The sequence below is a fragment of the Lepidothrix coronata genome, unplaced genomic scaffold (assembly GCF_001604755.1).
Source record: "Lepidothrix coronata isolate B3197 unplaced genomic scaffold, Lepidothrix_coronata-1.0 Scaffold38, whole genome shotgun sequence".
Classification (NCBI taxonomy): Eukaryota; Metazoa; Chordata; class Aves; order Passeriformes; family Pipridae; genus Lepidothrix; species Lepidothrix coronata.
This window is the reverse complement of record NW_016690218.1, coordinates 2,107,059-2,120,537: the sequence shown is the minus strand read 5'-3', so window position 1 is coordinate 2,120,537 and position 13,479 is coordinate 2,107,059. Positions and strand designations below refer to the sequence as shown.

General features: G+C 41.0%; 1 protein-coding gene across 5 annotated transcripts in view; it reads right to left on the bottom strand.

Moving 5' to 3' along the window:
• Positions 1 to 13,260, bottom strand: part of ENAH (enabled homolog (Drosophila)) — a 90,227-nt gene extending 76,967 nt beyond the window's left edge. For all 5 annotated transcript variants that reach the window (XM_017812884.1, XM_017812885.1, XM_017812886.1 and 2 more), the window contains exon 1: positions 13,167 to 13,260. In XM_017812884.1, the coding sequence (XP_017668373.1) occupies positions 13,167 to 13,171 (5 nt within the window). In that variant the 5' untranslated portion in view covers positions 13,172 to 13,260. The remainder of the gene's footprint in view (positions 1 to 13,166) is intronic.
• Between the last annotated feature and the right edge of the window lie 219 nt (positions 13,261 to 13,479).

Genomic DNA, 13,479 nt, shown 5'->3' with positions numbered 1-13,479 from the left:
TGTCTGGTAAGCACACCTTGCCATAATCACAGTTTCAGCTTCCTGCACATGCATGCTCTACTAATAAGACAAGAACTACCAAAAGTTACAGTGATTTTAGGGAGAACATGCAGCTGACAATCTAACTGTTCCAAATCTATGTGTATTTCAAATATCATGGCACATTATGTTTGGCTTAGTATTTCAACTTTTAAAGAACACGAGAAATTACACTGTATTACGGTTTAAAAAAATTACAAGAGTTGAGAACGACTAACAGTTCTGGCTGCTTATATATGAAGGAAGGAGTGACTTACAGTTGTAAAACCATTAAAAAGTCTTAGTTATATACTTACTCCTCTCACCCCTCCCACCTTTTTTCTCAGACTGCCTCTAACTTAGGATAGATGAACTGAGGAGTAAACGAACAGCTAGTAGGTTTCTTCATTATTCAATGTGTAGTGACGTTTTTTGCACATTAATCAAAACTTGTTCTGAATACCACATTCAGTAGTTATTCGCAGTTTAAGCACGGTGTCATAAAACAGATCATTTGAGAGCTTTAAACTTGAACATGCTTCTTTTTAAGAAATAAGCAAAAGTTGGAAATTAAAGACGGGAAGTTGTTTCCTCCACTGGAGAGCTGAAGCACAACTGGTGCACCAAGCCTTCTGATGCTGATCATTTAATCCAAGATGATCTAGGGCCCCCTTTGTCTTTAGTGGCCATATAATGTTCTCTGTGCTTTAAAGGACAAAGGTATATGCTGAATAATTTAATATTTTGACAGATTGGGCCCACAGACTTAAGTTAGTCAGCAAGATAACAAGTCAGGACACAGCTAGTGAACACCACTGACAACTCTGAACAACTCAGCCAGCACCAAAGGACAGAAATTCTTTGAAAAATAAAAAGCAGTCATTCTTGCAGAAAACACTGAGCTGAGTCCATGAAACCATCTTATCTTCAAGCAATTCCCTACCTCACTCATTAGAGACTTTCTAACCCCTGCAACAGAGAAAGATAACCTAAAACAAAAAGAAAAGCAACCTTCAAACCCCAATCTATTTCTTTCTACAAAGCAGAATCCAGTCTCTATTGTAGGGGAGGAAAAAATAGCATATAATCATTCACATGCTTAGACATCCTTTTTAAGATAATTCTGCATATAGTATATAGGTATTATGCATGCAGCATATAGGTATTAATTAATGACCAAGAGCTAGCAGGCTGGTGTCACTGGTCACACATACATGAAGAATGTATTGATTTCTTTTCAACCCCCAAACAGAACTTTGGACTACCAGTATCACAATTTATTTTCAATTTGGGAGGAAGATGACGGATATGAAAAGCTGACCATTTTGTTACAGCCCTATTTATTGCACCACAGCACCTGAGCTTAATTTTTAAATGCTCTTTGCCCTACAATCAGTGTTTTTAGAATATCCACTTTCTACTTTGAGTTCCTTTAAGACTTACCAAAGTAGCCCACCAACACACTACTTATAACTTAATCTCAAGTTTCCTGATTTCCCGTGTATATTCTAGAACTTCTCTATCTACATTAAAATAAGTTCATGTCATTAAAGTTACAAATAAATCTGTTAACTTCACAACTAAATTACATTCTGCTACCTCCTTAAGAAGTAGAGACAGTTTTACAAATTCCTACTGTTTCCTGTGTCAAAAGATAAAATTAAAACAAGTCATCATAGCATTGAAAGCCACAAGCAGTTTACTCATTCCAAACAGTTGCGCAACAGAAGCAAAGATTCCTCTTCCCAAAACAGAGAGCAAAAAGCCCCCAAGCATCCCCATCCATGTATTTAAATCATTTCTCTGTGACAGAGCTCAGGTTTGATCTCACCAAATGCCATAAGAATTTTTTAAGTTATATCAAGTTCTCTTTCTGTACACAGAGGAATGCTTTTTACTGGGTCTGCTTAAGAACAGGCACAGAACTCCCTGCATTGAGGTCTGAATTAGGCATCAGACTACAAGAAAGAAATTTGTATTACTAAAGGCTGTTTGCTCAATGATGCTTTATAGATTAGAGGCACCCCCTTGGCAAAACAAGCAAGAGTACAGTACTAAGAAGTGTTTTAAATCTTTCCAAACTTTATTCTTCCTTTTGATTTCTGCTTTAAGAAACCACACATAAATACATTTACTACAGTATTTTAAAAACCAGCTACTTTCAAACCTGCTTCAGACTGACAATTTAAAGAGATGGTAGACAATGGCATCTTTCAGTTCTAAGAGCAGAAACAGTGGCAAGCATTTGACCTGCTAATTTTAGTTCCTAACTTAATTTCAGATAAGATTTTTGTAAATTGGCTTTCAAAATCCACACTAAAATTCACAGAATTGCTTAAAATAAGATGGGTCATTACACAGTATAAATATGATGGCATGTAAGACACAATGCATGCTTTCTAAAAGCACAGTATTACAAATCCCCAGCTTTCAAGTTTCTGTATTTCAGACATCTATACTGCATGACAGACTTTGAGGCAAAGATCAAATTAACATCCTTCTAGCTTTCAAATCATTTTTGTCTTCTTCTCTACTACAGAAGATTAACTAGATTATAAAATAATGCCTTACCAGATGTTGTCATTTGTCCATTACTTAATTACTGGTTCCAGAGCCATAGAGAGTAATTTTCCCAAACACGCCCTAAACATCTATTCTAGAATCCATCAAGAGCAAATCTAAAGAGTTCAGATGCTGAGATTGGTTGGTTTTAGCACTGGGTGGGGGGGAACAGAAAGGTAGGGAGAGGAAGTATCAACATATTCAAATATCAAAGTTGATTCTAATAATTAAAAAATTACTGGATCTTTTGGTTTAAAGATTCATACAATGCCATCTGCATTAATTTTCTCAGCATCACACACAAAGGTTTTCAGAATTCACAGCCTAATATTTTTTCCCTCTAAGAAATTTCTCCCTTTTGAAGTGTTAACATGTTGCTTGGCAATACCAACCCACCACAGGGAAAGATAACCACCACCCCTTTCTGTCTGTTTGGAAGCCTGGTTGTGTTGCACAGGTGTCCCATCCAGCCGAAAACAAAGGAAGGCTCTGCAAGTGCACTGACGTCACCGCAGCTACAGCAAGCACCAGAATAGAAGCTCAAATATATACTTCATACTACAGTCCTACAGGAAGCCAGAACCATACCCTCCTGTTAAAGTATAAAATGAACGGGCAGAGATATGTGCCGGGAATACCAATTTAATATATCCTGTACTAAGTGACATTCTGTTTGTTGCATAGCAACAGGAATCTACTGCAGAAAAACAATATGGAACTTTTTTTTTTTTACTTGCCAAGCCACAATTAACCCCAGTCTTCCTGAGACACAGAAAATCCATGGCATAAAACTCTTACCCTTGTCACCAATCTACCCAAGATGCTATATCTAACACTCACTCTGTTTTAAAGTGATTCTCTACATTTAAACAGCTGTAGGGTATGGTGCTGCCGAGAGAAAATTAACTGCTGCAATGCATATGGCCAGCAGCATTTTAATTCTATAATTATGACCAAGAAAAAGTTCTCAGACCATTCTTAAGTGTGAAACATTTTCATCGTTTTATACAGTATTTCTGTCATACTATGTGAAAAAAAAAAAAATCAAGGCACGAAACTTCTAGAAGAAAAGCCTGTGGCTTTATTTCTAAATGGTTTTGCTCTGTTTTGTTTGGGGGACTGGTTTTGTTTTTTAAAAAAAAAAATAAAAATGAGCATCAACCCAAACTACTTTGAATTTAAGATCTGTTATGAATTCTGAAGATAAACTATATATGGACACTTAAACTGTGTATCTCTTTGTGGGAAAGAAAGTTTTTTGTCAGACAGTATGAGCTGCATAAAATTTTTTCTTGTGCCCTGAAGAATAAGAAAATTACAGTCACTCAGGTGGTTTGGAAATTGATACATCATAAGTTATATGAAAATATGCATCAACAAATTGGAGAAAATCCTCTCGGTTTTTTGGGTTTTTTGCTGGTTTTTTAAACACCCTCTCCATTCCCACAAGAAACCATGGTAAGCTCCCTGAGAGTTACAACCAAAATATCTAATGACTGGGCTTTGGGATGAGTCCACTGCCTACACCTACCCCAATTGCAGACGTACTTGAGGAGAGGGAGTTCTGTTCAATCCAGGAGGAAAAAATGGGAGATTTCAAATATATGGATGTTGAATACTGAGACTGCCACTACTCAAATCACCAAACCTGAAAGCATTCCTAACAGTTACACTGACAGACTTCATCCTAACAGCACTTACAAAATACATGCAATTTACTTAGAGGAACAAGCAAAGGAAAGACATTATGAAGGCTTTACTAAGAAGGCCTAGTTAACACAAAGCCACATACCATGGATGAACAAGGTAGCAAACACCTCCCAGTTCAAAACAGCCAGAGATTTCTCTTATCATACAGTCACTTCTCTTCCTCTTTATTCACAACTAGTGAGAGACAGAATGGACTGGGTAGAAATCTGATACCTTATTGTAGGTGAAGATTGTGCATCAAGTACTGGAAAACCCAAACAAGCAAACACCTGCACAGGTAGCACACAGAGGTTAACAGAACATATAAGGAACAGTGTTTTCTTTTTGTTGTTGAGGCAGGGAGCAGTGCAAGAGGAGAGGTTCCTTGTTTTGCAACCATCTGCCCTAAGAAAAGGATATATATGAATCTAAGGCAAGATATTCAGAGGACTCAGAACTGGCTTAACTGTACACTCCTCTATTGTGTGATGAGTAACTAGGGATTTCAACAGGGCAAAAATAAAATCCTACTATTAAGTATTATTAAGCATTAGTCACATCTAAAGATGCAACCCTTGCAGTGCAATACACTATCTGCATCTTACAGATTTACTATACAAAAGCCACACTAGTGACCAAGACCATGTCACCACAAAAATAACAAAAATGAACTCTTTAAACAAGGCATTCCAAACATTTTTCCCCCCAGTGATCTCCAGTAGTCAGATGCTTCAAAGGAAAATACATCGTCATGCTTTACACAGCAACAGTAACATTTGAGAAGTATTTTCACAGGTTTACCTTTTGACAGTGCTCTCTGCAAAGCAATCTCCACATCCTTCATGCAGACATCATCTTTGCAGAGTAATGCAAAAACAAGTGGCCATTTAAACAACATCCTACAGCTGCTAACCTGTTATAAAGCACCTAATTCCTTATTCTTTGAAATAAGAATTGGACCATACATTGCTACTAGGTCAGGCATCAAAACTATGAGTTATGTATAAAAAATAACACAGCAACATTTACCTGTATCTGCAACGTGCCCGTGACAATCCACAGAGTACAAAACCTCCACATGGTGTCTCCAAACAATTGAGTAACTTTCTCAGGAACTCAGCATTTGGATGTCTGAAAGTTTGCCTGTGTCCTGTTCCCTGCCACTGCAGCAGTTGATCTAATAAAAGATAGTGCCTGTCCTTATAAAACCTTTGTCTTGTTTATATCCTTAGAGCAACACAGCTACAGCAACAGCATTCATAACCTGCAAGGCAACCCTTGTGTTTATGCTATTGCCATCCATTTGTGGGTTTAGCTACTGTTGGAAACAGTGGCAATTACAGGAACATAGAACTGTTCTTTCAGAGAGTAAGAAAGGCACATCAAATAAAATATACAAGAATACTCTTTGGTTTTTAGCCTTTATAGTTTGCCAAACCAAGAGGCCTAAGATGACCTATTCCTCCAAACTTTAAGAAAAGACTACTCAAAGGTACTGCCAAAATACAAAATGAAGTCCCTGAACTCAGCAGGCCAGATCTCTTCACCTCACAACTTAGTTGCAAGATCAGATGTAAAGTGCAGCAGTAATCATTTTGAGGATAATTCATATATGATGCAGTTAACACAGTCCAGTAACCAAAGGCTACTGAACTCATCACAGTGCATTGTGGAAACTAGAACAGTATCATCACAATCCTTGACATTGCAGCACAAGATCTTTAAGGTGGAGAATTTGTATGATTTACTTCTTTTATGTGTTTGATGCTTTGGTCGTCTTCCTCAATCTCAAGTAAAAATTTTCATCTGAAAGCCACTACTGCACTTCCGCTCTGTAGCTAAAAACCATTGAAATGCTACAAAACCTCATTCTCAATTACTCTCCAAAACACTGAAGAAGCAACTGAAGTACTGGATTCAACTTCTGCTTAAGTTCAAATACTTAACACTTAAGTGCTCTAACCATTCAGCTGCTCTTCCTTCTACTCATGATTAGACACGGATTCCCTTCTAGCTTGCCAAGACAGACCTCTCTCCTCAGCCTTGGTCAGAAAAACACTGAACTGAGTAGGTAATCTAGTGATTACTCTTGTTCTTTTACTGTCCTGCTAAATTCCAAGTTTTAAAACTTTTTCTATTTTGAACTAGGCGGCTATTATAGCATACACCCATCTCACCTCACCTTCTTTACAGAATTTGCAGTAAGTTTAGATTTACATTGGAACTCAATTCAGGAAACAGAAGTTTGAAATTTGTAACAAAAAAACCCAAAGGAATGAGAGAATGTTTGAAACAAAACCCTTCCAATCATGTTTGTGCCTGGAACTAGAGTTTACAGAGTTACTTCTGGCAGCACACCAGTCCAGCGAAGTAGCATTTTTGTATCACCCTCTGGAGTGCAATCAGTTTCCACTTCTTTCCCTCATACATCACCTGGTGTCAGCACCTTTCTTTACCATAATTTAAAAAAAAAAACAGAAGAGAAGAAGAAAAAACCCACACTAACCCACTCACTTAGCAAAGAGGCAGACTAGTTTTGCACTAAACTGAAACAGTTTTTACTATTCTTTCTTTATGTAAGACAGCTTCGCTTGGAGAATTTTCAACATGTGAAACTAAGAGCAGATTATTTTTTGCCTGAATATTTACTGTGTTTTCTTTTAATGAGCCTTGCCTAAAGATTACTCACAGAGACAAGAGAATCTTACTTCAACTCCTCACATTTACTTGTGCATTGATTCCCAAAGTATGTGCTTAACACTTAGCAGTTCAACTGGAAAGACTAATCCAAAGTGGATTGACAATTCCTTTCACGTCATACTGAACAGTCCCAGCACGTTGTCACTAACATTTGGGCAGCAGACCCAGAAAGATGTCACATCACCTCCCCAGCAGCAGTTCCATAAGCCTCCCATAAGTGCCTACAGAACTATCACATTAGGATGAGCACAAGCATAACGCTGTCAAAAGTTGGTAAGCGCAGTACTCATGTTCTTTTTCGGAACTTTTTTAACATTAATCATGAAATAGCTACACTGAAGGATACTTGTTACAAGTGATAGCAGGAGAAAGGCTGAACAATTACTACAACAATTAATTAGGAGTATCTGGAGTAAAACTCAATGTTTTCGTCTATGGACTTGTACTGGTACAGAGCATTTCTAAATCAGACTCAGTTACTTAGATGTATCTTTTTATTTCACATGTTAGAAAATTTGAAAGTTAAAATAAGGTAGTGCAGCTATTTCTAAAAGGGGAAAAAGAGTCTGTATATTAATCAACAAAAAAAGCTTTATACAAACTGTGTTCTTTTCCAGGTTTGTGAGAACAACATGGGAAATTAGGGCAGGAAAGGGACAGTAAGGACACAACACTGTCTCTTCACCTGGCAGATTTAAATACAGACAGACACAAAAGCAGCTTCCCTCCTTTATTCATTCCAAGAGGATCTAACACCCCAAGAACACAAGGTAGTTTTATACAATTCCCAAGGATTGGCAGGGAAAAGCAGGCTAGGGAAGTGAGACAGGCACCACCAAAAATTACTTATATATTGAGGTAGTTCAACAAGGCTTGTGTGACTTCTGTCACCACTATATTTAATTTTAGCTACTACTAAAAGTCAAATTTTTTGGAATCGAACATAAAAAGCGCATATCTTCTGCTTTCTCTCAACACTACAGTACTCTTAAAACCCAAACATGTCTGGATGCTTAAAGAGCTGGCACACGTATTTCTACACTGCTGAGTGGAAGCAGGCATGAACTGTCAAAAGCAATTCTAGATGAAAGGTCAAAGTAAAGAAGGGAATAATATCTGTTCCACAAAATGCATTTGCTCTCTAGTAATGAAAGCAAATGACTGTATCCAGTGGTTCAATAACCTGCTTCTGCCATAGTTCCGCATGAAATGCCCTGGCAGGGCAAGAAGCAGTCCCCATTACAAAGTATTTCCAATCACATGCCTAAGGCAGCGCCGAGATACGTCACTTGGGGCAAAGCATTCGCTGAAACAGGTGCTGGGAGAAAAATTTTTCTCCTTTTTATGGAAGCGTAGAAAAAAGGCTTTTACACTACAGTGGCCTGAAGTAGGACACCAACTCACTCAGTCCTGTTGTCTGACCTCCGACAAAAAACATGAAACCCTGAATCAGAGTCAAGAAAAAACTTGTACATGCCCTTCCAGTGAGCATTCCTGAATTATATGCACTCCCAGACTGTTTCTAATTTTTAGAGGCTGACAACATAATTGCTAAGATGGTCATAAATAGCTTCTTCTAAAAAAATTGTATTCTGATTCCTGCACTCTCCATTCACATGGTAATTTTTTAAAGACTTATACTTTTACTATCAAAATAGTTCACTAAACTATCCAGAGGCCCTGAGGGCAAAACAGCTGTCAGATTCCATATCAGGTGGGCAGAAACAACCTGTCCAAAAATTACTTGCAACTCTCACAAATAAAGTGCTAGCTAAAGACCGCAGACAAATGACTCAGTCCATCTGTTAGTTTACTTCAGAAAAAGGAAAGTAACCTGAATTCTTGTATCCACCTGAAAAAACCTGCCTACACCACCAATTTTTCTCTTGAGATACAAGCAGTTTTAGGAACTGTATTGGTTGCAGTTATGCGTATCCAGCCTAATTTAACTGCCTGCTTGCACTTCCAACATTTTGTCAAATATTTCTCAACTAAATTAAGCTTTCTACTTCAAATACACTATTCAGGCTATTATTAAAACTAAAGTGAAGGCACGATTCCAAAGCCTTACCTTACATATCAATGTACATAGTAACTTAATGTCACCATCAAAATTAATGGCTTTGCTGCTGTGTATTTTGCTACCTTAAATAAGTGCAGCTATTGCAGCATACTGAACTGTACTACGGTCACTAATAATGTTCTTGTATGCCCACCTTCCTGGAAACCCTAGGAAACATGTGTGGGTTCCTTCAAGAATTCCTAATCCTAATGAAGGTACACGTTTTGTTACTGCTGCTGTGGGCTTTCACTCAGTAAACAGTGAGTATGGTATTAGTTTTCTTAGCACAACATTTAAAATATAATGAGGGCTTACCAATCCAGGCACAAAACAAGCTGACTTTCAAATAATAGCATGAACTACCTTCTAAAGCAACATACTTGAGCAGAAAAACTGCTGAATGGAAGTAAATAGAAGTTTTAGTATGGCTTAGAGATCACAAATTTAGCTAACTTTTTACCTTGAAAATATGAGGATATGACACGATTTTCTAGAAAGGCACAATCTATAATAACTTAGCTGTTTGCCTTATCTAAACATGCACTGAAATTCACATATATGATATACATAATAGCCCATCACAAACAAAGCATTATACTGAGCTCTGAAAACACTAGAATTTAAAATTCCTCGAAAATACGGTTTCTTTCTCAGTTCCCGCAACTTGAGTAATGAAACCTAACTAAGCAGTCTGCTTTCTGACTAGCACACTAATGAAAAACAATTCTTTCCCACACAAAGAAATGGATGTAGTAATCCCAAGAGAAGGCTGTACAGTTTGATTTTTAAAAAGTTGGTATCTTGGAAAGCTCATTTATTTTTATTGGAGTTAACATTCAAAATGTGCTTGATACAAAAAAAAAAAATAAATAAAATTAAGATAATACAGTTAACCTTCACCGTAGAATCCCAGCTCTTGCAGTAGAGTTCTGTTTATCAGCTCCCGTAACACAGGCTTCTGCATATGCTACAATAAAAGTCTGTTCACACATATTCTTCTTGTACAAATATGATGGGAAGTCATGCTATTACTAGAACCAGGGCACCAAATTGTGCTGCTACCTCGATCTTTACCACCTTTCCCCCCCCCCACATTCCAGTCAGCTAGTGAACAGAAACCTCACTGAATATGCCGATTCCTGGATACCTATTATAATATAAGTGCATTCAGGAAACTGAATTAGGAGGAGTACTTAGGTCAGCTAACCCCAGTACAAAGAGAGCAACAGGTGTTCATAGGAATCACCTGTTTACCTAAGGCAGGAGAGAGAGAGACACACACACAAGACCTATTCAAGCTGGCTCCTGATCCAAGTAACTTCATACTTAGGCGAGACCATTTAACTGGGATATTTAATATTCAAAGTTTATCAGCAACCTAAAACCCCTAACAGATGTTACTCAAATAGCATATCATTTCAATTTGAACACAAAGCAGACTTCTGCAAGAATTAATTCTTGTGTACCGCTGATGTTTGCATCTTACGGAATAGCTGATTATTTTATAATTCCAAGATGCTCTTCACAATGATGATTAGTTTTATTTGAAATAAGGAAAAACCAGTTTGTTTTTCAGTAACTGACCAGCTAGTCACCCAGACAACATGCAAGACCTTAACACAAAATCATCAGAATTAGATCAGGCTCATGATGGCTCAAGAACACACAAATATATATATATATATATATATATGTGCCAAAGGACAGAACAGAAACTGAGGGTGTTTTCCCCCCCGCCCCCGCTCATCTACTTCTTTTTGTACTCTTTGAAGCACCAACTGCATACTTACCTGCCGAACAGCAATGGTAGAATGCAGTTTATGCATTCCAGGAGACCATCAGTATGTGTGCCAAAAGTATGTTTTTAGTGTTAACTGCTAAGTTTTAACACCACCTGCAAACAGAGGAGCTGCATATGAAACGCTGGACACTTGTCCCACCTACCCTGTCACTCCTCCCCTGTCACAACTTGCTTTGACCAGCACATACACCTTAAAAGACATTGCCTGAACAAAATCCAGTATGAAGATACTGTTTAAACATGTTTCAGAAATATACCATCAATCGTAGTCTAAACAAGTCCAAAGACAGAGCATGTACTGAAAGCTTGCCATTGTACTGGAATCAGACCAATTAAACAAAACTGAGTGAATTTAATAGTGCCTCTATAGAGAGAATACTTCTTTAACCACATCATTTTCTTAGCCTGTGCAGTTTAATTGGTACAGCTTGCTTCTTTTTTCCAAAGGTTTGGAACTGAGCGCTCTTGAAGTCAGATTTCTTTGAAATACCCCAAGACCACTCAGAGCGACCCTCCAACTTGCAACCACGTTTCCCTCTTACCACCTTAACGTATACACACACGAGCAGGTAGAAAGTTTCAGACCTGTAATATATTCATTTACCTACATTTACTAACTGCTTCAAGTCAACTATTCAAACCTCTAAATAAGCAACCTAAGGGTAGGTTCAACCCAGACACTTTCCTGTTATGCTGGTTAAGAGAAATACTTGTGCTCCCTCCAAGCTGGCAGAAGTCCTAGCACACATACAGTTACATCAGTGAACGAGCAGTCTTGCTGGTATAGCTCACTTCACTCAGCATCACCCGCACAATTCAAGTACTTTTTGCCAGCAAGAAACCCAAATTTATACGGGGCTTCCCAAGAAATGTATGCCAAGTCCCGCTCGATTAACAGCATTTCATTGTGCTAAAGGCTGTCAAGATAATTAAAAAGAACACCTCTGTGTAAAGGATCTGGGTACGAACTGTAGGTTTTCCAAGTTTTAACTTTTCATCTGCAGGGTATCTGACTTCTACATGAGCAATGTGAATAATCGAAAATAAATTATCACGAGACAAAGCAAAGCTTAAAATAACACAGGACATAAATACCTACATTTAACAAAGAAAACTAGAGGGAAATACAGGAACACAATTCTAAACAAAACAGCAGGGAGACTGTTCCCATGCTTCCCGCTGCAATGCTAGCCTTTCCATTGAAGGTGCACTGAAGGGGGAACCCTTACGGTTCAAAAAATTTGATTAGGATTTTCCCGTAATTTACAAGGAATTCAAATGGCTCATCAGTTTTATGCACCAGAGGAATTTGCCGACTTTGATCATGGAGATCTTGCGGACCTCTACTCTAAAGAACCTGACGACTTACAGTCATCTTTAAGACAAAGAAGGTTCATATCCAACTGCAAAGCAGACAATAACTTCCACGGGGGAAAAAAAAAAAAAAAAAAAAAGGAAGGCTCGAGTAACTCGTTTCCCCAGCTGTTCCAGCGAGGGACAGGCCTACAGGGAGCACGGCGTCCCCGAGCAGCCAGACCAGCGCTCGGCCACCGAGCCGCATTTCTCAGCGGGTCCTGCACCAATCCAGAAAGGAGATTATGGAAGCAGAACAGGCGCTAAAAGAGAGCTGGGGGGGAGGATGGCGGGGGGGACGGGCCAGGGAGGCAGAAAATCGCCTTCAAATGAATGAGCCGGCGGGGAGCGGGAGTTCCCGGCGGGAAGGCGGCAGGCACCCACCTCCCTCCCGGCCACCCCCCGGCCCCGGCCGCGGCCACCTCTGTGTTTACATCCCAAACCTCCGAACGCGACACTCTCCCGGCTGCCGAGAGGGGGGTCCCCCCTCCCCTCTCGCCCCCCGGCGCCTCTTTATTGATTACCGAGGGAAAAGCCCAGCTGCTGCTGCAATGCAACACGCGCCGGGTAAGGCGGAGGGGAAGGGGGGAAGGAAAAAAAAAAAAAAACACACCGGGAGAGAAAGAAAGGAGACGGGCGCCCGGGGCTCACGGCGTGCCCGGCCCGGGGGAGGCGCCGGAGCGGGGCCGCCCCCCGCCCCGGCCCGGGCCCCGCCGCCGCCCCCCGACCGCAACTTCGCCGCCGCCGCGGGGGGACGGGGACGGCGGGGCCGCCCTTCCCCCGCCGCCACTAACAATGGGCCCTTCCCCCACCGCGGGGCTCCCCTCGGCCCGGCCCCCTCCCCCGCCGCCAGCCGAGCCCCCCCCTCCTTCCCATTCCTATCCCTATTCCCGTTCCCGGCTGTGCGCGGTCCGAAGCGGGGGGCGCGGAGCATCCCCCCCCACTCCCCGCCCGCCGCCCGCTCCGGGGCCGGCCGCTCACCTCATGGTGCTGCCCGCGGTCGGGGAGCCGCTCCCGCTGCCTCGCTCGCCGCGCTGTGTCTCCCGCCCTGCCCCGCTCCTCGCCGCGTCCCCGCAGAGCGAGACCCCCGGAGAGCGAGAGCCGACCCCCGCCCGGCAGCGCCGCCCGCCCGCCCGCTCCGCCGCTCCCTCCGCCGCCGGGCCGGGCCAGACCACCGCGGGGAGCCGGGGGTGGGAGGGGACGGCAGAGGTGGGGGAAAGGGGCGGGGAGGAGCGAACCACCGCGCGGGAAGGGCGGGGGGAGAGGAGGAGGAAGGGGAGGAGGAGGAGGAGAA